Genomic DNA, 26892 nt, shown 5'->3' with positions numbered 1-26892 from the left:
CTGGATGATTTACATTCATACATTCATAAATGTACAATAAGTGATATATTCTATACTGTAGACTGAGCAAACTGAAAGAAATCAGAGTAAGTGTTTACATGCACTAAAGTAATCGAATCACTGAAGTAAAATCCAGATTTTTTAAATTGTTGTTTCCTTAATCTGCTATAATAAATCAAAAGTAAACTGTTTTATTGTCTACATTACAAGACTAATAAATCAATTCAGTCAATTTTGTCTACCTCCGACGGTTTACATTCATAAATGTACAGTAACTGATCTGTATGTGTGTAATGTGAACAGATTTGCTTCCTGAAACAGTACGCATGTCACCTTTTCTGGGTGTGCCATACAATTTTGATGTTGTGCTGAATGCCAATGATGTAAAAAAAAAAAAATAAAAAAAAAAGGAATCAGTTTCTCATTGATCACATTAGGGCAAAAAAATCTGAATCAGTTTAGCCTTGTAGTGTGATCATAGCCTTCACTCCACAAGTAACCGTGTTTTTAAAAAAGAGAATAAGACGTTAAATATCACTATTTTAAGGTTCTTTAGCACTTTAAACTACATTTAACTTCTTAACCTGGAGGTCTGTGACCACTAAAGGGGTCATAAGAGTGATGAACCCTTTGTAGCACCTCTATTGTTAAAAGAGTGTCACATACTGTATACAGCGCTGGGAAAAAAAAATAGACCACTTGTAAATTATGTGTTTCTTTGATTTTACCAAGTTGAAAACCTCTGTTATATAATCAAGAGGAAGATGGATGATCACAAGCCATCAAACCAAACTGAACTGCTTAAATTATTTCACCAGGAGTGCAGGCATAAAGTTATCCAAAAGCAGTGTGTAAGACTGGTGGAGGAGAACATGCCAAGATGCATGGCAACTGAGATTTAAAACCAGGTTTATTCCGCAAATATTGATTTCTGAACTCTGAAATCTTTATGAATATGAACTTGTTTTCTTTGCTTTATTTGAGGTCTGAAAGCTCTGCATCTTTTTCCTAATGTTCTGCAAATAAATGCTCTAAATAACCATATGTTTATTTGTAATTTGGGAGAAATGTTGTTCGTAGTTTATAGAATAAAACAACAATGTTCATTTTACTCAAACATAAACCTATAAGTAGCAAAATCAGAGAAACTGATTCAGAAACTGAAGTGGTCTCTTAATTTTTTTTCCAGAGCTGTATATACAACCCATCTCCACAGATGCCCATCAATGTAATTTCTTCAATATGCATACCAGCAGATACACACAGTGTCTAAGTCAACCTTCTTGTCAGGAGAGTTATGAACGTACAACAGGCAGATTGGACAGATTTGTACAGTACTGAAAAATACAACATCTACCAAAAGTAGAGTCAGAAACCTTCTCAGCACCATAACAGAGCAGTACTGATCAATTAGAGAAGGTTCCATAACTCATTACACTCTTAAAAATGCCATAGAAGAATCGTTTTGAATCCTTCAAGAACCGTGTTTGTAATAAAGAGAGAGAAGTGCCTTCTAAAAGAAATACTTCTTTATGGAACAACACAGGTATGCCAAAAATCATGGGACTTATGGGATTAAGTATTGTATAAAGTCCCATGGAAGCTAAAGAACACTGAAACAAGCATGTGGAGCTCTGCATTGAATTTATTGTGATTTTTGACAGACTTGCGCTTGGATGCTGTCTGCTGTTGGTGGTAATGCCTTGTACAACGTGTTACTGGTTCACATGATTGACACTGTGGATCGAGGGTTAGGGTTAGGGTTAGTGTTAAATGCCTCTATATATCGCACTTTGGGAATGGACGGCAATAGAATGTAACATCTGTCCGGCACCCACTATCAGTCCAATCTCTGTCCAATGCCTTTTGGCACACCAGTGGTTTCCAACATTGGTCCTGGCACCCTTCAAAAAGTTAAAAGTAACGTATTTTTCAGACTATAAGGCACACCAGATTATAATGCACATTAACGACACTAGTAATGGATGTTAATCTACACAAAATTCTGTCCTGAAAACTGATTATTTGGGTGAGTAAAGCGCTTCTGTTTATTTACAGTAAGCTTAGCTTTCTAATATTTTGTCTAAGGGTGAGTTTTCAGTGAAGTTTCTCCAGCACTAAGGCTGGGAGCAGCAGCATTAGCAGTAGCCGCTAACCGCACCGCTTGCAGGACGTAAATGCCACTTGATAGCACTGGACTAGGGAACTCTGAGTGTTCCGGTAATCCAGGGTGCTATCAGCTAGCGGTTTTTCCCGTGTAGCTTGTTTTAACACAGCAAACATGCAGACTACAGTCCAATATACTCACTTCTGAATGGCAAAATAGCTAGCGCTGCATTTAGCGGCTAATGCTAATGCTGCTGCACCCAGCCTTAGCGCTGGAGACACTTCACCCTTAGACAAAATACTGGAAATCTTGACAAACAGACAAATCTAGACAAATCTAAATAAACAGAAGCGCTTCATCACCCAAATTAAAAGTTTTCTTTTTTTGGAGAGAAATCTGTGTAGATTAACATCCAGCGCTTGTTTGACTTTGAAAGAAAATGTTTGTTTTTTTTTAAACACACCCTTACAATGTTGTACTTTAGCAGAGTGACTGATAAAATTCATACATAATGCACAACTGGATTATAAGGTGCACTGACGATTTTTGGAAAATTAAAGGATTTTAAGTGCGCCTCATAGTCTTAAAAAATACAGTAGTCTTATGTCTGAGTAGGAATTCACTAGAAGATGCCTGGCAGGGGGTCCTTAAGGATAATTGTTGAGAACCAGTTGCATGAAAGATCCAAAAGATCTTTTGGTTCAAGGAACCAAGGCATCGGCCAAAGAACCAGTGAAAAAAAAGGAAAAACACGACAGCATCACCAATAACGATAGGAAATCTAGTCTTCTTCAAAACACAATGGCACCATTTCCCCGAAACCCTGGAATTTTCATAACCTTCGACTACTGCAGAATCAAAACAGCCCCAACAATGCTGCTGGGATCAAAGCAGCTTTAAAGGTGAAATTAAAAGTGGAAGGCACGCAGATCCTTTCTGACTAACTGTTTGGAGAAATAAATTAGGGAATGCAGTCTTTTATATTGCGCTACGCCTGCTGGACTGAAAGAGAGGGAGCAACGAGGAAACCCCCTTCTGATGAAGTATTTTGATGAAAGTTACTACAGCTGCTCTGAGTGGATTCGTGTGGGTGGTTTGTTGGAAATAGGCTTTGTTTTCTTTCTTGTTTTATGTCTAATAGCTAGTGGATTCAGAATGAAGCCAGACTGCTAGGAATGCTATGAAGCTGTAAAACATGCTTTAAAAGATGGCAACCTGAAGCTGTTCTTACTATTTTCTTTAGAAACGTCATCAGAATGGGACATTTTCTAAACTGGTTAAGATATCCATCTTCAAAGGTGCCATAGAATGCATTGCTTAAGTATTCCAGTTGTTATTTGATGGATAATTAGTAAGTATGTGATTTTGTTTTGGGGTTACAAATGGTTTGATACAGTTTAGTTGCCTCTATTTAACAAGCTCTCTTTTGGATTGGCTGGCTTGTGCCACTGGGATGAGTCACCAAGTTAATTTATTAGGCGATTGTTGTAAATGTTGTTTGTCTCTCTTTAAAGGACCTTTAAAAAACATTCCCCCAGTCCCATTTCCACAGTCAGGGTTGCCAGGTATGAACAGTGTGCTGTTAAAATGGTAACAGGCAAGCTGGCTATTTTTCTGATGAACAGGTAATCACCTTTACTGAGCTTCAGTAAGGTTCACTAACCATAGCTGGGTAATTTACAACCACCACCACTAGAATAATAGAGACTGGCATTTTGGACACTGAAACGTATATATATAACATATATACACTGATCAGCTACAGAGCAAGACTCGTCATCGGTTGTCCCTGTGTGTCAATCTGGCAACTTGCGTGAACTTTGGGTCTAGGGAGGAGCAGGAGTAGCATGAATTCCTGTTTACTTTCTTTTGCTTCATTGCTCTGCTTATATATTTCCATAACTAGCAGAAGCTGGAGGTGATGAGCTGCTCTCCAGTATCAACAACACCACACTCCTCTAAAGTCGCAGCATGTTTTTTAATGTTTAGCAGCTTAAGGAATCAAAAAAGGCTCCCGGTTTTCACTTGTGGGCGGGGTTTATGCACATTTTGAAGGTGTTTGGGATTGGCCCACTTTACAGCTCTGTTCTGACCATGCCAAAACATGTTTTTTAGACAGAGGAAAAGCTGTATTTGAGGTTCACAGTTTGTAAACTCTCATCAATTAGTATTACTGTTATTATTATATAATTTTCCATTCTAAGGCACCTTTAAAAGTCCTAAACTCCAAACTTCCCAGCAATCTGATTTCTGAAATCTACCATCATTCTGAGGCACCCAATCAAACTCCATCAGCTCCTTTGCACCATAATACAATATATAACAATGCATGACTGATCCATCTGAATAAAAAAAAAAATCCAACACATTAAACAACATCCAATCAAAATACTGCAGAGGGGACCTAAAACGCAGGAAAAAGATTAACACATCACAAATGATCAGATTACAATGCCTGTAGTCCTACCCTACAAAACCTAAACATCATACATACAACATAATTACTGATTCAGTCGATACAATATCACAACATGTCTGTGTCTTTGTACAGAGAACAGCATATGTGTGTAGGATATACATATAAAAAAAAAAACAACAACAAAACAAACGAGCTACAGAAAAAAGCACACATGCACTGTTTAAGCTTTATGTCACTGGAAATGGTACTTATATTTATATTTATATAACTTTTATACAATAGACATGAATCTATAGAACAATAAAACTGTGAAGATAAGCTTCTACTGAGTATTCAATATAATGAATATGCATTAGCTTCAAAATGGAGAATCAGAAGTTCGGTCTGGGCTTGGAATTTAAAGACCCAATCAGGAACCGCTACAGTTTTAGTCAAATAAAAGGCACTTGTGAATTTGAATAAACCAACTAATACAGATGCAGGTCTATTGCTGTAGCTGCAGATGGATAGGCTTTTATTTTTTAATATTTATTATTTATTTGATGCTGGCAGTGGAAATACGTGGCCTACAGTACATATAATATACACTATTGAATAGGACCACTTCTAGAGCCATTTCCCAAACCCAGTTTAGGCCTTAACCAGCCTAGACTATTTCCAAATGGTGATTAGAGGCACTGCAAATTGGTCCAAGTCTGGGCCAAATCTGGGTGTAGGAAACCAGTCCTGATTACGTACTGATCAGTGGTGGTAGACTGACATGACTAGCATCAGAATATGCAAACATAAACTTAACTAGTGTGATTTAATTGATGTTTTTTTTGTTCTGTCAATTGCTCTGCACAATAATTCTATTTCAAATTGAATTGTATGGTCAGGTGAATAAAATATAGAATTTATTTAGTCTTCTTACTCATAAAAAAAATGGACGGAAAAAAAGCTATACAGCTCTGGAAAAAAATAAGAGACCAAATAAAAACGGCAAATTTCTTTGATTTTACCAAATTAAAAAGTGCAGGCATAAAGTTATCCAAAAGCAGTGTGTAAGACTGGTGGAGGAAAACATGCCTAGTAGATGCATGAAAACTGTGATTAAACCAGGGTTATTCCACCAAATATTGATTTCTGAACTCTGAAAACTTTATGAATATGAACTTTTTGTTTTCTTTGCATTGTTTAAGGTCTGAAAGCTTTTTCTGCAAATAAATGCTCTAAATTATGTTTTTTGGGGGGAATTTAGGAGAAATTTTGTTTGTAGTTTTTAGAATAAAACAACAATGTTCATTTTACTCAAACATATACTTATAAACAGAAAAATCAGAGAAACTGATTCAAAAACTGTGAAGTGGTCTCTTATTTTTTTTCCAGATCTGTAGAGTGAACTGTATAGAGCACACAGCCGACACAGCTAACAGAGTTACTGCAGCTCAGAAAATGAAGCTTGCTCTTATAACCTACAACACAGAGGCCAGGCAGTTAAATATAAAACATAATATCTGGCAACAGACTAAACTCAATTGATTTGAGTTCAAACTAATTGTGGCCTAATACTGTATGAATGAAGCCTTTTTACCCTTTTATGTGCATTAATTTCAGCTAAAGCACAACTTTCAGCAGTACAACTAATAATTGTGATGGTTACACTGTTTAAAATGCACATTCCTGGCCTTTCTAAAGGATTCAATGCTCTGGAGGTCTGTTCTCTCTGGCTTTCCTTGGAACCAAAAGCTTGCTGGTTTAATTCCCACAACCATTATCAGTGAAGAAACTGAACTTTTTCCTTCAGTTAACATTTTGTGGTTGAGGTGCTCTTAAACAAGGTAGCTCACCCTCCACAATACTGCCTTAAGGTAAAAGCGGAGGTTGAATTCCGTTGTGTTGTGTTGTGTTGTGCAATGTTCGTAAAAAAAAGAAAAGTTGTTTTTTAATTTGCATACTCAATGCAAATCAGTCCCCGCTCAAACACCACCTGATCAGCAGCAATCATGCGACTCTGCCCATGAGAAAATCAATCAACAACACTGACAATGAAACATCTATGAATATGAATAATACAGTGATCTTTCGATCTATTAAAAGGTACAGTACGGTCTGTTGACTCACTATAAGCCTATGCTTACCATGCTCTCTATTACTAAACACAGTGCTAGTCCTGTAATAGCTGCGGTAAATCCTGAGTGGGGCTTCTTAACTCCGTCTTACATGCCTTGCTAATGTAAGACCAAGCAATTACATTCACTTTCCGTTGCGACGCTCTGTGAATGCCTGGTTTTTATAGGACACTTTCGTTTCTTACGGCAAAAGAACACTATGACCAACTGCATTCTTACAGAGCACCAATTGCCTCGCTCTCTCAGCTTTTTTTTTTTGGTTTGTTGAATGCCAACTTACTGTCGTGAAGGCCTACAGGGTAATTACTGCTGGTTTGGCCACACACACTAAAAAACGAGCGCTGAATTCTTGAGGGACATTACGGCTGATGTCATTAAGTTTAAAAGGCAACTTATGGTTGAAAACAAGCCTGATGAATAGATGGTTTGCAGATGTGTCCACCTGGTCAAGGCTTTTTAAAAGGCATTTAAAAGGTCAATCAAAAATGTAACGGAAGAAAAGTCCAAGTCCAAACGATAAAAAAAGTCCTGAAAATGCTCAGCTTCCATCGGTGAAACCTCCAGATCCATTCATTTTTTTCTCGTCCGCGTTTAGCAGCTACGTTCAGGTCGGGGAGAGTAAAAGTTAAAGTAATGTATCTCCGCTGTTCACCGGGTCCCTTCCCCAGCGTTAAAACGAAACGTAATGAATGCCAACTTTATCCATAATGCCCAATACACGGCCCTCTTACTGGCATAACTGGCGCAACGCTCATTTCCTCTTTCTTCTTCACAGCATTCCAAATGTCAACACAGCCAAACTGGCACAAGTCCGCGTGGAAAAGCTGAAGCGGCAGAAAATTGAAAACATGTACGGGTTAAAATGTGCTGGTTTTCATGCTCCAAGGCCGGCCGTCCCGCTTTGCGTGTCAAAGAGAGAGAGAGCCAGTAACTCTCTGGAGTTCTGCTAACTCTTGTTGAGTTGTGCTACATTGCAGAGTTACAGGGTTGGAAGGGTTCACAGTTTATGGGACTCAGAACTCCGCTGAAAGGAGCCGATCCCCCGAAGCAGCGACGGAGAGAACGCTGGAATCGTAGGTGTTGCTGGTTGTTCGCTGTTTCGCTGCTGCAGTGGCAGTGGTGATGATTCCCTAGGATGAAGCCCTATGAGGGCTGAAAGAGGAGAGAGCCGACCTGAAAACCTGAGAGAAAGAGAGAGAAAGTGTGTGAGAGTGTAGAAAGAAAAAAAGAAAAAAAGTGAGAGAGAAGGAAAAAAAGGAGAGAAAAAAATAGTTTAGTCTAAAAAAATGAGGGGAATGATTCTGTTCTCCATAATTATTTCAGTGTGTGACTGCAGTGGGCTGAATACTGGATGCCACATTGATAAACTGTACAATACAGTGCTGGGAAGTTATTTTAATGAATTTGATTATTAATCAAATTGAAAATATACAGCTCTGGAAACAATTAAGAGACCATTTTTTTCTGATTCCACATAAAAATATTGTCATTTAGAGCATTTATTTGCAGACAATAATAAATGGCTGAAATAACAAAAAAGATGCAGCGCTCTCAGACCTCAAATAATGCAAAGAAAACTAACTAGTTCATATTCATAAAGTTTAGAAATTAATATTTGGTGGAATAACCCTGGTTTTTAATCACAGTTTTCATGCATCTTGGCATGAAAACCTACACACTGCTTTTGGATAACTTTATGCCTTTACTCCTTGTGCAACTATTCCCGCAGTTCAGCTTGATTTGATGGCTTGTGATCATCCATCTTCCTCTTGATTATATTCCAGAGGTTTTTTTTAATTTGGTAAATTCAAAGACACTCATAATTTTAAAGTGGTGTCTTATTTTTTTCCAGAGTTGTATATATAGACCTGGACAACATATAGATATTTTATTACATGGTGATAAATTTTCTTATCGTATCCACAATAAGCATACCTTACACATACAATACACTTCATAACAGAGTGTAAAAATCCTGTTAAATTAGATGATGTGCAGCAAAAATAAAATAAACAGAATAGAATGCATTCTGTCTGTGTGTCAAAATATGATAAATAATGTGTATAGTGATAATGTCTTTAAATATTATGATGTAATATTTTTACCATATCACCCAGCAGCTCTATCAGTGTGTGATTACATACACCAAAGGTGGTGGCTTTTATACTGTTCATATCAATATCAGAATTGTATCATATCTTCCAATATTAAGAAAAATATCATGATACAGATTTTTGTCATATCGTCTAGCACTCCATATAGAACCCACCAGAGGGATCTCAGTAGAAAGGCTTGTGATTCTGTTAGAAACCCTGTAAAGAACTCTTTTATGTTGCAGTCATTTTTAGATTTATTTGTGGTGTTAGAATTGATATATAAAGATCTATAAAAATATAAAAATATTAATAAGATGCTTGTAAAGGTTAAAAGGAGTTGATTTCTATTCTTTAAAAAAAATCACAAAATTAAAATTTTATTTTTGTCTGTCAAAATGTCAAATACTGTCTATCATAATTATTCTTTTAAAAAATTGTGCTATAATATTTTTACCATATTACAAACTTTACCAGTGTGTGATTATGTACACAAAGAGCATCGACTTCTATACTGTTCGTATCAATATTGAAATTGAATTGACCGAGATGAAGTAATATATTGTAATAGATTTTTGTTCCATACTGTCCAGCCATACAAATAGCACCTGCCAGAGGGATCTGAGTAGAGAGGTATGTTTTTCTGTTAAAAAAAATTAAATAACTATTTTATGTGGATTTTTTTGTTTTCTTATATAAAATATAAAAAGGATCTTTTTTATGGTTAAAAGAAGCTGATTAGAAAAAAGCTGACAAACAATACATAAAAACAATAGTTTGCATATATTATAGACCTAAATGATGCAGTTTGTTACTATTTTGGCACATCTCCAAATAAAAAAAACTATTTGTATTTGAGAATTGCTTATCTATTTGAACAATATAAAGATTTTTTTTTTCTTACAATACAGCACATCTCTGCTAGAAATTACAAGGTTTACATTGTTCTCCGGTTCTCTTTATGTAGTAGACAAACGTAACACTGTGGAAAGATCAGCCTGATGTCCCTATAAGGTCACTTCACTAAAGGTGAGCCACCAGCATTCCTGCTTTTACAGCATCATATTAAAAATGTCCTGAGAAAGAGCAGAGAAGACCTGCTGTGACTCACTTTACACTGGCAAGGACTTCATCTTTACCATGGAGGTCAGTTCCTGTTTCGTCACATTATCTCGCCTCCTGTTTCTTATCCTGTGAGTATAAACAGAGAGGGATGTATTACGTTTATACAGAATTAGGGCAGACAGTGACACTGAAGATTCCACCTAAAATAACCTTGAAGATGCATGCACTGCTTAGCCTGTATCTTGTCTTTAGAAATGCTTTAGGAAATGCTTAGTCTGAACTGTCCGTGAGAACAGCTGCTTAATGCACTGCCTGTAACACTGCATTTGCCCACAGAACGTTTTGCTTTAATCAGAGGTGTCAAGTAATTAAGTACACATACTTTTACCATACATTTTGGTTATCTATACTTTTACTAAAGCCTTATTTGAGTACCGTATTTTTTTAACTCTATAAGGCATTATAAACAGCATTATACAGTTTTAGTTTAGTTCTCCAGCACTAGGGGAGAACTAGCATTAGCCGCTAACCTAAAAGCATTAGCCGCTTATGCTATTTCCCGTTCGGAGGGGAGTATTATTGGTCTGTGGCCTGCGGCTAACCCTGGCTAGCACTGCTGGAGCAGCATTAGCATTAGCTGTTAAGTGCGCTAGCCCCTTCATCATTCAGAGGGGAGTATTATTGGTCTGTAGACTGCTGCTAACCCTGGCTATCATTGCTGGAGCAGCATCAGCATTAGCTGCTAAGTGCGCTAAAACTTTCATCATTCAGAGGGGAGTATTATTGGTCTGTATCTTGCATGTTTACTGTGTTACAGTGTCTTTTACTAACTTCCCAGCTGGCCACCAACGTCAGTAGACATTAATTTCAGGTTGAATATTGGTCATGACATCATATGACAAAATTTTTATGTCAGGATAACGTCTAATACTGTTGTGTGCCAGCAGAGTTAGTTAGCTAGCCCCCCTCCACCACCCAGCGGCAAGGCCAGCTGAATTAGAAGTTCCTTAAAATGTTCTCATAAAATGTGCTTTATAATCCAGTGCGCCTTATGTATGAAAATAGACCAGAAAATAGACAGACATTCATTGATAGTGACTCTTATAATACAGTGCATCTTATAATGTGAAAAATACGGTAATGTTGTAATCCATATTATGGCAAGAGCTACTCAACTAAATAAAGAAAAAAAATCAATCCTTTCAAGAATTTCAAGTGCAGTCACAAAGACCATCAAAAACGTTATGATGAAAGTGGCACTCATCAGGATCGCCCCAGGAAAGGAAGAGCAAGAGTTACTTTTGTTGCACAGGTTAAATTCATCAGTTACCAGCTTCAGAAACTGCACGTTAACAGCACCCCAGATAAGAGAACCTAAATGCTTCAAAGACTATTTCTGTTTGTTTAATACTTTAATAAGTTTAATAAGTTTAAAACATTGAATAAAACGGTGTGTCCAAACTTGTGACTGGTACCGAACATACAGGGACTGATTGAGCTTACACATTATTCTATACCCGAAAATGCTTTGTACTACAATGCTCCATACTGGATATAGCTTAAATTAAAGCAACAAACTCAAAATAAGGGGTTAATCATAACATTTTATTATTGTTATATCAAATACATATTTAATTGATATAATTTTTTATATATTTTTTAAACATTTAATGATGAACTCCTCTTTTTATCTTACTGTACATTAAAGTGTAATGAATTATGCTTGCACAGTAAAGGGACTCACCATAGAAGGGTCGTGACAGAGGACACCACAGCCACCATTACTGCAGCGAACAGGCCGAGAGTGATAAGCAATCCCAGACTTCCGTTTTCACTTGGTGGCAGGTCTGGACAGCAACAAATATGACAGAGACTAAATATTATTGTTACAATGAATAGCGACAGCAGAAATATCGCAACAACCCAGACCTTCGAAAACTAACAATGACCAACAAAACTGGTTTATTCTTTTGTTCCCAATTTCATAAATAGGCCAGCTCTGCCAGAAGCTACAAATAATGACCGTATTCATGTGTGTTTTCCCAGCCGTTCTAACCGTAATAGTTCCGTTTTACAGAAACTGCCTTTTTTTTTTTTTTTTTAACATGCTCTGGCTATTCCAAGAGTCCAATTATTCCAAGCACACATACATACGTGTTTGCAAGTCAAAGAAATCCTTTCTGGCATTTTTATTTAGTAGCCCTAGGATCCAAAACCAGTGTGATTCTATTGACGAATGAACTGAGAACGCATATTTCTCTACATTCTGATAAATAAAGTGTTTGGAGTTGCTGGAATGGGGAGCTGTGTGTGTGTGTGTGTGTGTGTGTGTGTTGGTGTGCACGTTTTGCTATTTACTGTGAGGACCAGATATGTCATAATTTGTCACTTTGTGACTTTGAGGACACTTAAAATTAGGTGCAGAATAAATTAGCTACAGTTTCTATTATGTGAATGGGGGGTCCTTAGAAAAACAGCAGAACTAAGGTGTGTGTATGTAAGTTTTGCTGCCTTTGTGAGGACCAGATATCCTCACAAGCATAGTAGCAGTGTTAATTTTGACAGGTGATTTTGATTTAGTTTTAGTCTTTTAAATAAAATGTATAATAGTTTTAGTCACATTTAGGTTTTTTGGTTATTATTAGTTTTAGTCTAGTTTTAGTCGACGAAAACAAACAACGTTTTAGTCTGATGATTTTTAGTCATATAAAAAGTATGCATTACGTATTTTTTATTATTTTTCTATTTTTTATTTATGTTGTTATTATGTTGAGATAATTTACTGCTAATGTTTATTAAGTTTTGTTGCATTTAAAAATGGTAAAATGTTTTAAAGCAAGTAGCCTGTAAAAATGGAGCACCTGTGTTCCGATTACTGCTCAATAATATCATTTATTACAAATAATTTCCCCATTTTCGTTTAGTTTTTATTATCTGAATAAAAGTGTAATGATTTTCGTCATAGTTTTTGTTTTCAAATATTCATTTTTATTTAGTTTTAGTCTCGTTTTCGTCATGAGAAATAGGTAATCAACAGAGTTTTTTGTCATAGTTTATGTTAAAGAAATTAACACTGCATAGTAGTTTGTCATAATTTGGTGGTTTGTGATGATATTTTGGTGGTCTTCACAACTTATTAAAAAAAGACGATCCTTTCATTAAAAAGGATAACCCTACTAACTAGGGTTAGGTACAACTAATACAGTACAGTTACCATTATGTGACTAGCAGGTCCTCACAAGAATAGCAAAACCAATGCGTTTACATTTTGCTACCTTTGTGAGAACCGTGTCTTTACAAACTTGAGGACATTTTGGTGGTCCTCATAAATTTGAAGGTGTTTTTACGAAAATTGCTACTTTATTCAGAGTGAAAATTAGTGTTAGGGTTCGGGTTATGTGTAGTGTAAATGATCTACAGTTATTATTATGTGAATGGAAGGTCCTCACAAGAATAGAAAAACAACGTGTGTGTGTGTGTGCATATTGGAATCTGGTAAAAGCTGGGAACAGTTAGCTAATTAAAGCCGAGTGAGTCATGCCGGCGCCGGCCACATGGCCTACATTATGGAGGCTGATCTGCGCTGTGATTGGTGGATGCTATAGAGCTAGTATGGATAAAGCCCAGCCTCCACACACCAAAGGCCAGACCATCTGGATCGAGCAGAAAAAAACGGGTCTATCTGGGCGAGATCTCAAAGACATCTAACAACGCGTGTTCGATCTGAGCCTGACTTGCGCTCTCTTCCACTGCCAAAACCTCAGCACTTTCATCGGCCCAGTGAAAGAGGGAAGAAGTGAGTACATGCTTCAGTTTTTATCTAAAAAAAAATATTCTTGGCAATTCCTGACATAATGAACAGGTCTGCGATAGCTTCAGCTTACCTGGAGACTTTTCTGTTGCCCTCACTGGAAACGTAGACGGGAAGATTGGGAAATCAAAAGGTTCGTCTGTGGTCACTTCAGCAGTGACTAGAGGGTCTGTAATGCAGAACCACACAATGTGTATTAGAACCTGGTTTCTGTATTCAGTGGAATGGATAAAGAAAATCATTTAGCATAGGTGAATAGTGTGAATAATTAATAATCTATATTTGGTATAAGTTGGTAAAAGTAGAAAACCATAAACCACAAAACTTCATTGAAAAGCTAATCCAGCAAAATGAATCTAAAACAGAGCTGGGGAAAAGGGCCATGTCCAAAACCCCCAAACTGTTACATCACAGTCTTGGCTCATTTTACATTTTACACTCCTTAAAATGGCAGCCTGTATTATTTTGTTTCTAAACTAAAAGCAGAAGCATTTTTGAGTGGAAAAGGGAAAAAAATATTGTGTTTAATGTTACCAGCATGCTGGACCGACCATCCTTGCTAAGCCTAATAATATATTCATTCTAAAAACTGGGGTGTCGGGTCGCTTTTCACGTCTTTACATACTTACATCACATGTACAGCCTCTAAAAAAGGATCCGGCTTAGTTTTACTCTACGTGAGCGGCTGGTGGAGCAATGGAGACTTCAGAAGAGGAAACTCAGAGCTCAGTAGCTCCTCCATTCACTCATAGTAAAACCAAAGTGTGTAGTTTAAGTGAAGTTTCTGACTGAGAGCTTTCTCTCTCTCTCTCTGACTGAACATAACCTGCAATCGAATTAATGCGCTCTAAAAAGAGACCACATCACACCCGCCCAGTTTAAAAAGATTGTTTCACATTCTCACTGCAATTACCCATTCTTACCAAAGAGGGCCCTAAATCCACCAAATCCCAAAACTTACCGACATCAGCTTTAAATGTATACACATCCAGATTAACAGTGGCTAGAAGGCTAGAAACTAATGCTAGGGCTATTGATGAATGAAAAAATGGTGCTAGGCAGCTGCTACTTTAAAAAAAAAAAGAATAAAAAAAAAAAAACAGATAACTAAGCCAACTGGCTACAATCTCTTGTGGGCTAACCACATACTGTACCACAACAAGAGGACCCATAGAGAAGAGCAAAACTATTTAAAAGAGGCTTGGAAATAATCACAAGAAAGAATTTGCTTCTGTTGCAGTGCTAAACTAGGCTAAGCTAGGCTAAGCTAGGCTAATGTAGGATACACCGCCACAGTGATTTGCCTTGGTCAAGTAGTCCAAACCATTAAAGCAGAGCTTTAAAGTCCTCTGTAAAAGTAAATGTTGTGATGTTTTGATTCTGAGACAAAATAACAGGATAGTAAACAGGATTGTTAAACCACATCTGAACATTTTCCATCCTCACCAAAATCCCACACCTACTATTTGGGTCATTATAGATTTTTTTTTCCCAAGCAGAAATCTTTTTGACTCAGTTTTTAATCTAATAAAATCTATATTTTCTTTAAATGTGAATAATTGATTTTGGTAATCAAAGTTTGGTCACACTTCTCTTCTTGCTCAATGTGTTTTATTTACTTTTTATGATTTTTTATACTGTATACTTAATATTAAATTCTATATTAAAGCTATATAAATATATGGTAACACGTGTGGAATTTTTTTGAAAACAAAAAGTGTTAAAAACAACCCAGAATATGTTTCATACTTTAGATGCTTATAAGTTGCACATTTATCTTTAAGGACAAATCTACACACTCTTGGTATTCTAATCTCAGTGTCTTCATGAGGGAGAGTCACCTGGAATAGTTTTTTCAGCGTCTTGAAGGAAGGAGTTCCTGGAGGTGCTGCACAATAGTTGTTACAATAATAGATGCTTTTCCTTCTCGCTGTGCCATCTCATTTTTTTACTATTTACTACATAACTCTGTGTGTCTCTTATTTGTTCTAATGTTTTAAATATTAATGTACAATGTAAAAAAATAAATAAATAAATAAATAAAGAAATAAAGAATTACTGTATTTTATGTCTGTCCCAACATTAACTCTGATCAACTCTGTTATCTGTTACCCATGATATAAAACTGCCCAAACTCTGTACACAGTTCTCATAAAAAAAACACACTTCTTCTGTGCCAAACTTTTAATGAAAGTCGGTGTAAAAAAAAGTCAGTTTGGAACATTTCTATTCGTCCATAAATCATGAAACGTTGACACAATTCCAAATTAGGTAAAAAACTAAGATACAAGCATTTTTTGTGTTACAGTGGTGAAATGTTATGTGGGACATGGCTGCAGAAGCAGCAGGGTAGGGCTGGATGATACAGTCAAAAGTATACAATAATAAAATACATATAATACATTTTTTTTATTTGAGTTGATATCATTTAATTCTCATTTTAATATGAACAACATAAAAGCCACAGAAAAAAAACTGATCTCTGTACCTACAAAAAAAGGATTTGGCAATTCATGTAATGCGTTCTGTAATGAAATCAGTCAGTGATGGATGCTGAAAATAATGTACACTGAAATATATAATAATTTTTTTTTTTATTGTGGTACATACTGATAGTGAATTATTACCCAGCCTTACACAATGGAAATTGCACACCAATGTAGCTCAGACATGGTATAAACCACGACATCAACCAGAACTGTGCCACTTATCATCTGAGAAATGACTTATTGCTCATACCGAAACTACTGAACATGACCAACAGAGGGCGCCGCGTGGAATTAAAGCCTAGAAAAACAAACTGGCCATGATATGAGCCCAGAGAACCACACTGTAAGTGCATGCTGAGTGTTGTCTAAGTAAATGCTGATTGTGGGTGTCAATCAGTGTCGGGTGACTCAGTAAAGAAGCTGATATTTGAAGGGGAAGGAAACTCCAAATAATATCACAGTGTTTTCCCCTGTGGTTTCTCTCTCTCTCGCTCTCTCTGTCTCTGTGTGTGTGCACTAGTGTGAGTGTGTGTGCACTAGTGTGTGATCATGTGTGTGGCTCACCGCTCCAGGGTTGGGCCTGCACCACCTGACTCCACTCGCTCCACTGGCTGTAGTTAATTAAAGCATCCTGCGCTCGGACTCGGATGTGGTGCAGGTGGCTTTCCAGAGCGTCCATGATCTGCACACTGGTGTCCTCCGTCTCCAGCTGGTCACAAAAACAACCACACACACACACACACACACATGAACACACACACTTTTTTACTTTCTATGAAGACAGAGAGGCAGGCAAGGTTCCTCTATTGCTCCTGGCAAGTTTCTGAACTATAATAAAACCGATTCATAGTTCAACATGTTTTAACCATGTGTCTGGGGTTTTGCAGTATGCTAAAAAAGAGCATAATGAAGGCTTTCGAAAAAATTCCAATCTGAAAGATATGCTTTTAAAACATTTCAGTCTCTCGAGCCTATCTGTTTGCCCAGGAAAAGAAAAGTGCGTAGGGCCAAGAATACACTGCATGAGGCTGAAAATCTATACGCTGGGGAGCTGCTCACATTACAGCATTTCAATACCGAGTGTTTGACTTGGCAGCGGCGCTCCATCCAGCATCCAGCTCCAGCATCCAAACTCCTGTGTGACAAGATCTGTTCTCTATTTTGTGAGCTTTAATTCACAGCACTTCGGGAAGGCTTTAGGATGCCAGATCCAAAAAAACAAAGACTCGAATCTTAACTTTCAGCAGGAGTTTAGATTTCTTCCATTTCTTCAATCTTGTATTTATTCACACTGAAGGAGCTACAAGCTAAAAGTATGGAAGGAGGCAGTCATTTTGAAAGTTTTAAACGTTAAGTTGTTAAAGGAGACCCAATCCTATTTTTCTTTTGTACCCTAACCCCTTGTTTTTGAGTAAAATAAACTGATACAGATACAGATATAGGAGCGCTGAAGTTCAGCAGCCTAGCTGCAGGTTGACTACTTAACTTTAGGGCATAGTATGTCTTTAAAAAGGGAGCAGGTGGTGCAGCAATTAATTATTACTGTCAATTGGTTAATTCCTTTGTGATGGGGAGCTTTATAAAGTGACAGTTTAATTGAAAAGTTACTTTATTTTAGTAAATTCAGTTGAAAATGTAAAACCCTTATATTTCATAGATATATTAAACACAGAGTGATCTATTTTAAGCTTTTCTTCTGACAATCTTACAAGAATTCATGCTTGCCTCTGCTGGCAACTTTTATGAAGATGAAGATTTCATTTTCCAGCAAGACTTGGCACACTGCCACACTGCCAAAAGTACCAATTGGTCTTATATAATATTACATTTTTCTGAGACACAGATTTTTGGGTTTTTACTGGGTGTAATCTATAATCATCAACAATAAAAGACATAAACACTTAAAATAGTTCACTCTGTGTTTAATATATCCATTAGTTTCACAACTAGTTTTCAACTGAATTACTGAAAAAAATAACTTTTGAATGATATTCTAATTTTCTGAGATGCACGTATAGATTGAATTTTTCCATTCCATCTTAAATGCTGCAGCCAGATAAAAAATGCTGATAAAAATATGTAGTTTAATTTGAAACTTAATTTTACAAAGCTAGTGTTTGCATTCAAGAGAATTCCATGAAAGAAATTAATATGTTTTTAATTTTGCTTCTACAATAAAGCAACACATTATGGTAATAAACCAACACACACACACACACACACACACTCACACACAGACGGCTCTGAGAGAGTAAACATCTGGAGTTCTGATGAAAGGCCGAGCTGTCAGGGGCTGAGAGATAGCATCAGTGGCTCTGAACTGTGTGGAGCTCAGATGAAAGAGTGAAGAGGAGATAGAGAGAGAGAGAGAGAGAGAGAGAGAGAGAGAGGACTGGGGGAAGGGAGAGGAAAGCTGCAGGAACGCGACTCGGAGGCTACAGCACAGCACAGCAGAGCGGAGCTTGTGTGGTAAGACAGTGTGTGAGACAGAGATAAAGTGTAGGAAGAACTAAGCCAGGGCTGACTGTCTGTCTCTTCACTGACTTCATATAGGCATACTGTGTAAAACTGCTGTCCCAAAACCAGTCCAGGAGCTGCATTAGCCAGTAACACAACACAACAGAAACCTTGTGTGTAAACACAGCCCAAATGTTTACCTAAAACATTGTTGCATCCAACTTCTTAGGTAAATGGAACATCATTGGTGTAAGACCTTTTAAAGCAAACTCTCTAAATTTGGTACATTACTTAAATTAGCAGGTGTCTACAAACTTTTGGACATTTAATGCATATTTATTTCAGTGCTCTCACACAAAAACTTTATCTTTAATTGCAAATGGTAACAGTTTGTAGAATTTATCAGGGAAATCTAAAAGAATGCAAAGAGAAACTGCCAGATTTACAATATATCAAACAATAAAAAAGCATGAGTTTCAGTTTTATATTATGTATCACTTCAAAGTCAAAAGGATGTGTGTCAGCATTTTGACATTTAGTCCTCAGAAAAACAGGAAAGCAAGAGTTCAGTGGAGAACACGCAGTAAGCTAAAAACTACAAACCTCTCCCATCATTTTTATTATTTTTGTTTTTTTATTTTTAATGAACATTACTACAATGTCTTGTTTTGTGCCAGTTTTTGACCCAGTGGTTTCTTTACTGGTTGAATGTTTTCATTGACACTTAAGAAAATTATATATAAAGAGTCTTCAAACAGGAACTGACCTTGGACCAGTAGTTAGACCCCACTGGCTTGTACTGCAGCTCGAACTTCAGAGGTAAACCAGCCATAACAGGCCAGGACTGTGGGAAATTCCACTGCACCAGCAGTCGAGTGGATTCACCCGGCACTTCCAAAGCGGTCACTGCTTCGGGAGCATGGGGCTTCACTGTACACAGAGGAGGAGCAGAGTCAGGCAGACACACACAAACACACACACACACACACACACACACACACACACACAGCAAAGCAAAGTACACCAGCTTCAGATTTAGGTAACTAAACCCTCAGATTTTTGCTGACTCCACAGCTCAAACTTGAAAAAAAGCTAAAAAAAAAAAATGGGAGGGGTAGTTTGGTACGAACACTGGGTGATGTATGGGTTTAGAGATGGCGGAGCAGGAGGGAGAGCTGATTGGCTGAGCTGCAGCAGCAGCAGTTTGCCTCTAATTGCTGTGAGATTCAAATGATTGGAAGTCAGCAGGGGGGTGGTATTACTGATATAGTATTGACTGACATGATATGAGCTGCATACACTGTAAACCCAGAAGTTGTTTGAACTCAAACAAATTAAGTCTGTTTTACATAAAATTGGATATTTCTAAACAATACTCAACTATTTTGAGTTAGTTGAACATTCTTGGGCACATACACATTCAAACTGAGATCTCTGAGTTGAATCAACTTATAATAACTGAGTTTAGTCTGTTGCCATTAACAGCTTCTTTTCCATTGGCTTCTGTCACAATCGATTTGCATACTGGGTGTGTCCCCCAGTTTGTAGCACTCACCATCAGTGTGTAGTGATTCCCCCTGGGCTACCTTAGGTAAACTTGTAGATCATATATTACGATTAAATGCTTGGTCTCTGTGTTGTAGCTGTAGAACAAGCATCATTTACTGAGCTGCAGTAACTCTGTGTTCTCTCTGTGCTCTCAGTTCTTTTAATTCGTTACTATTTTCTTTCATCTACTTTTCTAAGAGTATTTTAAAAAATGTTGAATGAAACCGGAAAGAAGACTAAATACAAGTTCAGGAAAATATGAATTTTAAATATATATGTATATGTATTTGTTAAGTTCATTGTACTTTAAAATTATATTACATGAACTTAAAATTTATTAGGTAATCGGTTACAACAAAAGTTTTGAGTTTAGTCAACTTATCGGGTTTTACAGTGTACAATAAGCATATGTTGAGTAAAAACAACTCTAGGTAATCATTGCAATAAACTTAAACAAATAAGTGTGCAAAAGTTACATTAATTTACAATGTTAAGTTTCAGCTACACCACATTTTGAGTGTCAAGTACTTTTGGTTTGTCTGTTGAACTTAAAAATTAAAGTTTGTTTAACTCCATACAGTAATTACAAATTACTAAAAAAAATGAGTTTTCAAAACTTAATTCATTTGAGGCAACGAATTACCTCAAATGATTTGAGTAGACTTAACTTATTAGGGTTTACAGTGTATAGTGATGTGTCTGCGTACCGAAGTACATGGACACATCATCTAAAAGAGAAAATTACCAGAGTAAAAGCATTTTTTGACGATTAGAAAAGGTTTATAAAAATTTTAAGCAAGACTGGTACGTCTCATTACTTCTAACAAACACATTTCAGCTATTAATGGAAAAAATATAGTTTAGGGTCTAGTGGCTCTTTAAAGCACAAACAAAGGCTCACTTAACGCTTTCTGGCAGGCTTACTCGATTTTTGGACATCCACATAGATGATGGTGGAATTGGAGCCCAGCGGATTGACTTCTGTGATGTTCACCAGGCACTTGGGCTTCCAGAACTCATGATTGTTGATGGTGCACTCGTTGACATCCATAGACGTCTGCTTACAGTGCTGTGCCCTTTCATCATTCACACTGTGGTGCAGAATAGATAGATAAGTAATTAAAAGCAACAATTTATAAACACATTCAAGGGGAGAAATTTTACAAATATTCCTTATGACAGCATTTATTAATTAATGCATGGCTCTTGGGTGTAACGGTATGTGTATTCTTTACAAACCGTCACAGTACGAGGGTCACGGTTCGGTTTGCATAAATGCACACAGAATACACGGTACAGGCAGTTTAGCTTTGAGCACACAGGCTGAAAATGGCGACTGGAAGAGTGGAAAAGACACACAGGAGCAAGAAGACCTGCTGCTTTTAAATCAACTGTGTGGGAATACTGTGGGTTCCCTCTGAACTACAGCAGTAATATATTATATATATATATATATATATATATATATATATATATATATATATATATATATATATATAGTAGCATCCTTATTGAGCGGCATCATCCAGACCTACCAATAACCAGAACTAATAAAGTAACCTCAACCCAACTACTTATCCACACTGCTATTAAGCAGCCTCTAGATGTGAAATCAGACAGGTCCCAAGCCATTACTGAAGTACAGGGGTTGGACAGTGAAACTGACACCTGTCATTTTAGTGTGTGAGGTTTTTAATGGCTAAATTGGAGCATCCTGGTGGCCAATCTTCATTAATTGCACATTGCACCAGTAAGAGCAGAGTGTGAAGGTTCAGTTAGCAGGGTAAGAGCACAGTTTTGCTCAAAATATTGCAATGCACACAACATAATGGGTGACATAACAGAGTTCAAAAGAGGACAAATTGTTGGTGCACGTCTTGCTGGCTCATCTGTGACCAAGACTGCAAGTCTTTGTGATGCATCAAGAGCCACGGTATCCAGGATAATGTCAGCATACCACCAAGAAGGAGCAACCACATCCAACAGGATTAACTGTGGACGCTGTAAGAGGAAGCTGTCTGAAAGGGATGTTCGGGTGCTAACCCGGATTGTATCCAAAAAACATAAAACCACGGCTGCTCAAATCACGGCAGAATTCAATGTGCACCTCAACTCTCCTGTTTCCACCAGAACTGCCTGTCAAGACAATAAATTATTGTGGTCTTAAACCAGGTGCACATTGTTTTTTTTTTTTTTCATTTTTATTCAGTTTGCCTAATGTAAACTTGTATGAACATACAGAGAACTGTAAAAGAAAAAAATATTATAATGAAGTTCCATTGTTATTATGAAGTTAATAAAGGTGAGGCTATACAGAATGCCCAGCCTTTTTTATTTTTTCCACCAACCATACCGAAAACGTACTGAAATGTGAATTTTCTGTACCTTTACACCCATACCCAAAAGATGATGGTACTTCAGTCTAGGAAGCTATATAAGTTATACAAATGTAAGTTTATAGCTATTCACATGCCATGTGTTCCCACCTGTAAGTGGTGATGTAGTTGGTGGGCAGGTGAGTCGTCACCCTCTGCGTCCAAAAGCAGTGGATTATAAAGTGACTTGGCACTCGGCAGGAAACATTGAGATAACCGGGAGAGTCTGAAAGATACAAACAGGACACAATTCCTTCACACCGGGGGGAAAAACAAGCTCACACAAAAACAAGTACCATCCACATCACACAGCACTTACAGTGCCCTGGAACCCCTGAGGGGACGCTACACGAAGGTAAACATGAAACGCAGTGTACATTTAGATACGGGCGAGCTCGCCCTTCCGAACAGGAAGCTGGAGTTCTGTGATGTAGTGATTTCCTGTGAGAGGAAGTGCTCTAAATTCTACCACATAAGCGGGTGCACACACACACACACTTATTGTCTCCACTGGTCCTCCAATGCTGAAGTGCTTCCATTTTTACAAATACATTTCCGGACCTGCCAACAGTGAGAAGCCGCAGAAAGTGGTGGAGGTGATTGTAAGCAAATACAAATAAGCTATTAACAATTTCAATTACTTTTAATTACTTTGACATTTATTAAATATATCACTTAAGTTTTCCTCCAACAGTCTAAAAATATGGAGACCACGTTAATTAGATACTCTAAAGGGCCCTATTTTAGCGATCTATAGGCGAGTCATCAACCGTGTATTCTGCAGCTTGATTTAGGCCATGTTAATGTGTCTTTGCTATCGTAACGACGAGAAAAGTACAGCTTGCATGGCTCGAAACACACAAAAAACATTTACTATATTGGCCTCTGCCTTTCTCAATAGATGATGGTGCAGCACTAAGAAACACTTTTTTGAGTGGCTGTCTCTACCACATGACCGTGGGTTGTTGTTGAGAAAGTTTATGTTTTTGCACTTTTTTGGGTGGCGAGCGTGTTTACTTTTTCTTCGCCCATCTTGGTGTTTAGGGTATAAAGTAAAATATATCAATTAGCGACTTACGGAGGACAAACACTTTTTTACTTACTTGTTCACCACATGAATTTTTATGTGTTCCTTAATTGTTTTCATGTCTTAAAAGTTAATCTACAATGTAGAAAGTACATTAAACAAATAAATAAACAAAGAGCACTGAATGAGAAGGTGTGTCCAAAGTTTTGTTTGGTACTGTATGTATCTGAATAATAACCCAAAAAGGATAATAAATTGCAAAAATCAACAGTGTATTTAATATAATGAAAAATAAAGTTGCTTTAAATATGAAGTACCATTGAAGTGATACCCTTTCTGGTGTGTGAGGAACCTCTGAACTGGTAAAGTATGTTACTTATTTTTTTAATTATGTGATCATATGTAATTTAGACCATTCTTTAAGGTTCTGCCCACTCATCTTTATTATACTGTATATAGATGTTTTTTTATATATATACAGCTCTTGGTTTCTGAATCAGTTTCTCTGATTTTGCTATTTATAGGTATATCTTTGAGTAAAATGAACATCGTTGTTTTATTCTATAAACCATGGGCAACATTTCTCCCCATTTCCAAATAAAAATATTGTCATTTAGAGCATTTATTTGAAGAAATTGAGAAATGGCTAAAATAACAAAAAAAAATGTAGATATTTCAGACCTCAAAAAATGCAAAACAAAATCGAGTTTGTATTATAAAGTTTTTAGAGTTTAGAAATCAATATTTGGTGGAATAACCCTGTTTTTTCATCACAGTTTTCATGCATTTTGGCATGTTCTCCTCCACCAGTCTTACACACTGCTTTTGGATAACTTTATGCCTTTACTCCTGGTGCAAAACTTCAAGCATTTCAGCTTGGTTTGATGGCTTGTCATCATCCATCTTGCTCTTGATTATATTCCAGAGGTTTCTTTTTTTTCCAGAGCTGTATATAAAATCAAAGTATCAGTAATCTGTAATAGTACCATATAACCAAGTTCACTTACGGCCCAGGCGGAGTCTGATGGTCTGCAGGAGGACCCCTCTCTGGTTGTGGCAGCTGTAGTTGCCCTCCATCGATCGTGTGGTATTGTGCAGTATGAGGGTGCCGTTGGAGGTGTGTGTATGCCTGAACTGGACTGTGCTCCCATTATGCCGCCAGTGCACCGGAGACCTGCCGGCCCATCCAAAACCAAAACCACAGTCACGATCACGCTCAATCAAACTCAATGATCTAAATAAGCCTGGCCTATAGCAGAGAGATCTCCAGCATCTGAATCAACACAGCACTTTTTCAACACCTTTAAATGATCTGTTTGTGATTTCCAATCATATCTTTGGCACTGGGCTTCTCCCTCGGCTATTACATTTATTGGTCGAGGCAGTATCAATATCAATTCCCTCCAACAGGTGGTTTTCCATGCTCCGCTCGGCCCTGCCAGTTTCAGAGTCTGGGGAATCTTTGCCCCGTATAATGGTGAATAGGGCCAGTGTGACTCAGCTCCAGCCACTTGGCCGGTGCTTCCACAGAAGGGTGTGAAGCATGCTGTTATCAGTGATTACTGGAAGCCTCTGCTCTGCTTAGCTCTTGTGTCACGTAGAAACAGCAGTGTGTGATACAGACTGGGGCCACGTACCCGTGTTGAGCACCTCCACAGGTCAGCGTGACGCTGGAGCCCAAGCTTCCGTACTGGACGTCTGAAACTGGAGAAAACAGACAGACAGGCCATAGGTTAAGTGAGGTAATGCACTGGGTGTGTGTGTGTGTGTGCAGTTGTAGTCAGCAGTACAGATAAGCATAGTTTTTTATATAAGGGTGTAAGCTGCTTAAATCAACAGAGTGGACAAACAGTAGGGGTTGGAATCTCTAGGAACCTTAAGATATGATTACAATTCTGTAAGAGGTCTGAGATGTGAGTCTAAAACAATTATTGGTGCATCTTCTTCTTCTATATAGAACTTCTTTTTCCTTGTTGCATGATTACTTGTTACTTGTTTACTAAAGTAAATTATCTGTAATGGTGCATAATGAATCCCACTATTTAAAAGGCTATTTAAAAGTATTTTACTTAAGCATTTTACTTTAATGAAATCAAAGGAAAAAAATAAATACATACAAATCTATTTTAGTCTACTGACCATAAAATTAATATTCAAAGTAGAATTTCGACATAATAACTAAAAGTTTTAGTCTAATTAATTTAATGTTCAGTAAAAATTACTTTTAAAAAATCTTAAAGCAACAAGTTTCCTCAAATAAGTAAATTCAACATATTCAAGCTTACAGTGTATAAGTCTGGGATTAAGCATTGTTTCTGATTTATGATAATTCTTTGTTTAATATATAATAATATGATTAATATGATGAATTGAAATAAAACACAAGTAAATGTGTTTTGGTCTGTTTTTTCATTAATATTTATAAAAGAATATTGAAGTAAAATTTAATCAAAAATTAAGAAGAAACATTTTTTTTACTGGAAAGTCATATAAGTATAATTGTTGGGCAAATTAATTGTTATGGCAAAAATAAAAAGAAAGTTAGACCAATTTCCTTTTTATTTATAATAACTTGATGTTTCAAGCTAAGCTAGCTTAAGTTTTCGTTGCCCATTTCTTAATTTTCTTAAGGCAACCGGTTTCTTTTTAAGTAAATTCAACTTATCCAGGCTTACAGTGTAATGGTTGAAAGAGCTGATTGGTTGAAAGTGACCGACTACTGTTAGACTACTAATGTTGTTCTTGTTTTTAGTCCACTTTTTTGTACAAAATGTGATTCAGTGGTTGTAAACAATTAGGCAACCTATTTTCTAGCATTTTTACTCATAACATTACTTTAGTAACCAACTTTTTTTACTGTAGAAACTGTGGATTGATCGCGCTATGGTAATTTTTGGTCGCCAAATACTCTTCACATCCCTAACTGAAATGTTAGGTCATTGTTTGCTAAACTGCGGAGCTGCAAAGGATTGAACTTCCCGTACATTGTGTAACTCTACTGTACTCTATTATATCCAGTACACTGCTTTCTCTGCTGCAGGGCTTTCAGAGAACTGGAGGTAATATTCTGGCGAAAGCATTCCCTTCTGTGCCATATGAAATGACACTTTATTACCCTAAATGAGCCAACCGAGTGTTGGATCCGATGGCAGGCCAAGGTCTGACTGTATGCTGGAGTAGAAGCAGATCGGGAGTGTTTATGTTCCTGTCCTTTACCACAGTATTTATATCAGGGGTGGAATAACAGCCATTTACTGCCAAGAGCTGGACAAAGACAGGCAAATACACATACACACACACACAGGGGCACACACACACACACAGAGGGGTACACACACGCACGTATGCTCTCGGGAATGGCTGGCCTCCAGCACCCAGGGTCTAACTGTA

General features: G+C 37.1%; 1 protein-coding gene across 1 annotated transcript in view; it reads right to left on the bottom strand.

The window, feature by feature from the left end:
• Nucleotides 1-6429: 6429 nt before the first annotated feature.
• il11ra (interleukin 11 receptor, alpha) overlaps nucleotides 6430-26892 on the bottom strand; it is a 58613-nt gene continuing 38150 nt past the window's right edge. The window contains exons 3-12 of the mRNA XM_007260815.4: nucleotides 25140-25206; nucleotides 24510-24676; nucleotides 22587-22701; nucleotides 21025-21191; nucleotides 19319-19482; nucleotides 16660-16804; nucleotides 13680-13775; nucleotides 11540-11642; nucleotides 9842-9921; nucleotides 6430-7818 (exon numbers count right to left, since the gene is read on the bottom strand). Of these exons, the coding sequence (XP_007260877.3) occupies nucleotides 9843-9921; nucleotides 11540-11642; nucleotides 13680-13775; nucleotides 16660-16804; nucleotides 19319-19482; nucleotides 21025-21191; nucleotides 22587-22701; nucleotides 24510-24676; nucleotides 25140-25206 (1103 nt within the window). The 3' untranslated portion in view covers nucleotides 6430-7818; nucleotide 9842. The remainder of the gene's footprint in view (nucleotides 7819-9841; nucleotides 9922-11539; nucleotides 11643-13679; nucleotides 13776-16659; nucleotides 16805-19318; nucleotides 19483-21024; nucleotides 21192-22586; nucleotides 22702-24509; nucleotides 24677-25139; nucleotides 25207-26892) is intronic.

Source organism: Astyanax mexicanus, chromosome 20 (genome assembly GCF_023375975.1).
Source record: "Astyanax mexicanus isolate ESR-SI-001 chromosome 20, AstMex3_surface, whole genome shotgun sequence".
Classification (NCBI taxonomy): Eukaryota; Metazoa; Chordata; class Actinopteri; order Characiformes; family Acestrorhamphidae; genus Astyanax; species Astyanax mexicanus.
This window is presented reverse-complemented; position numbering and strand designations above follow the sequence as displayed.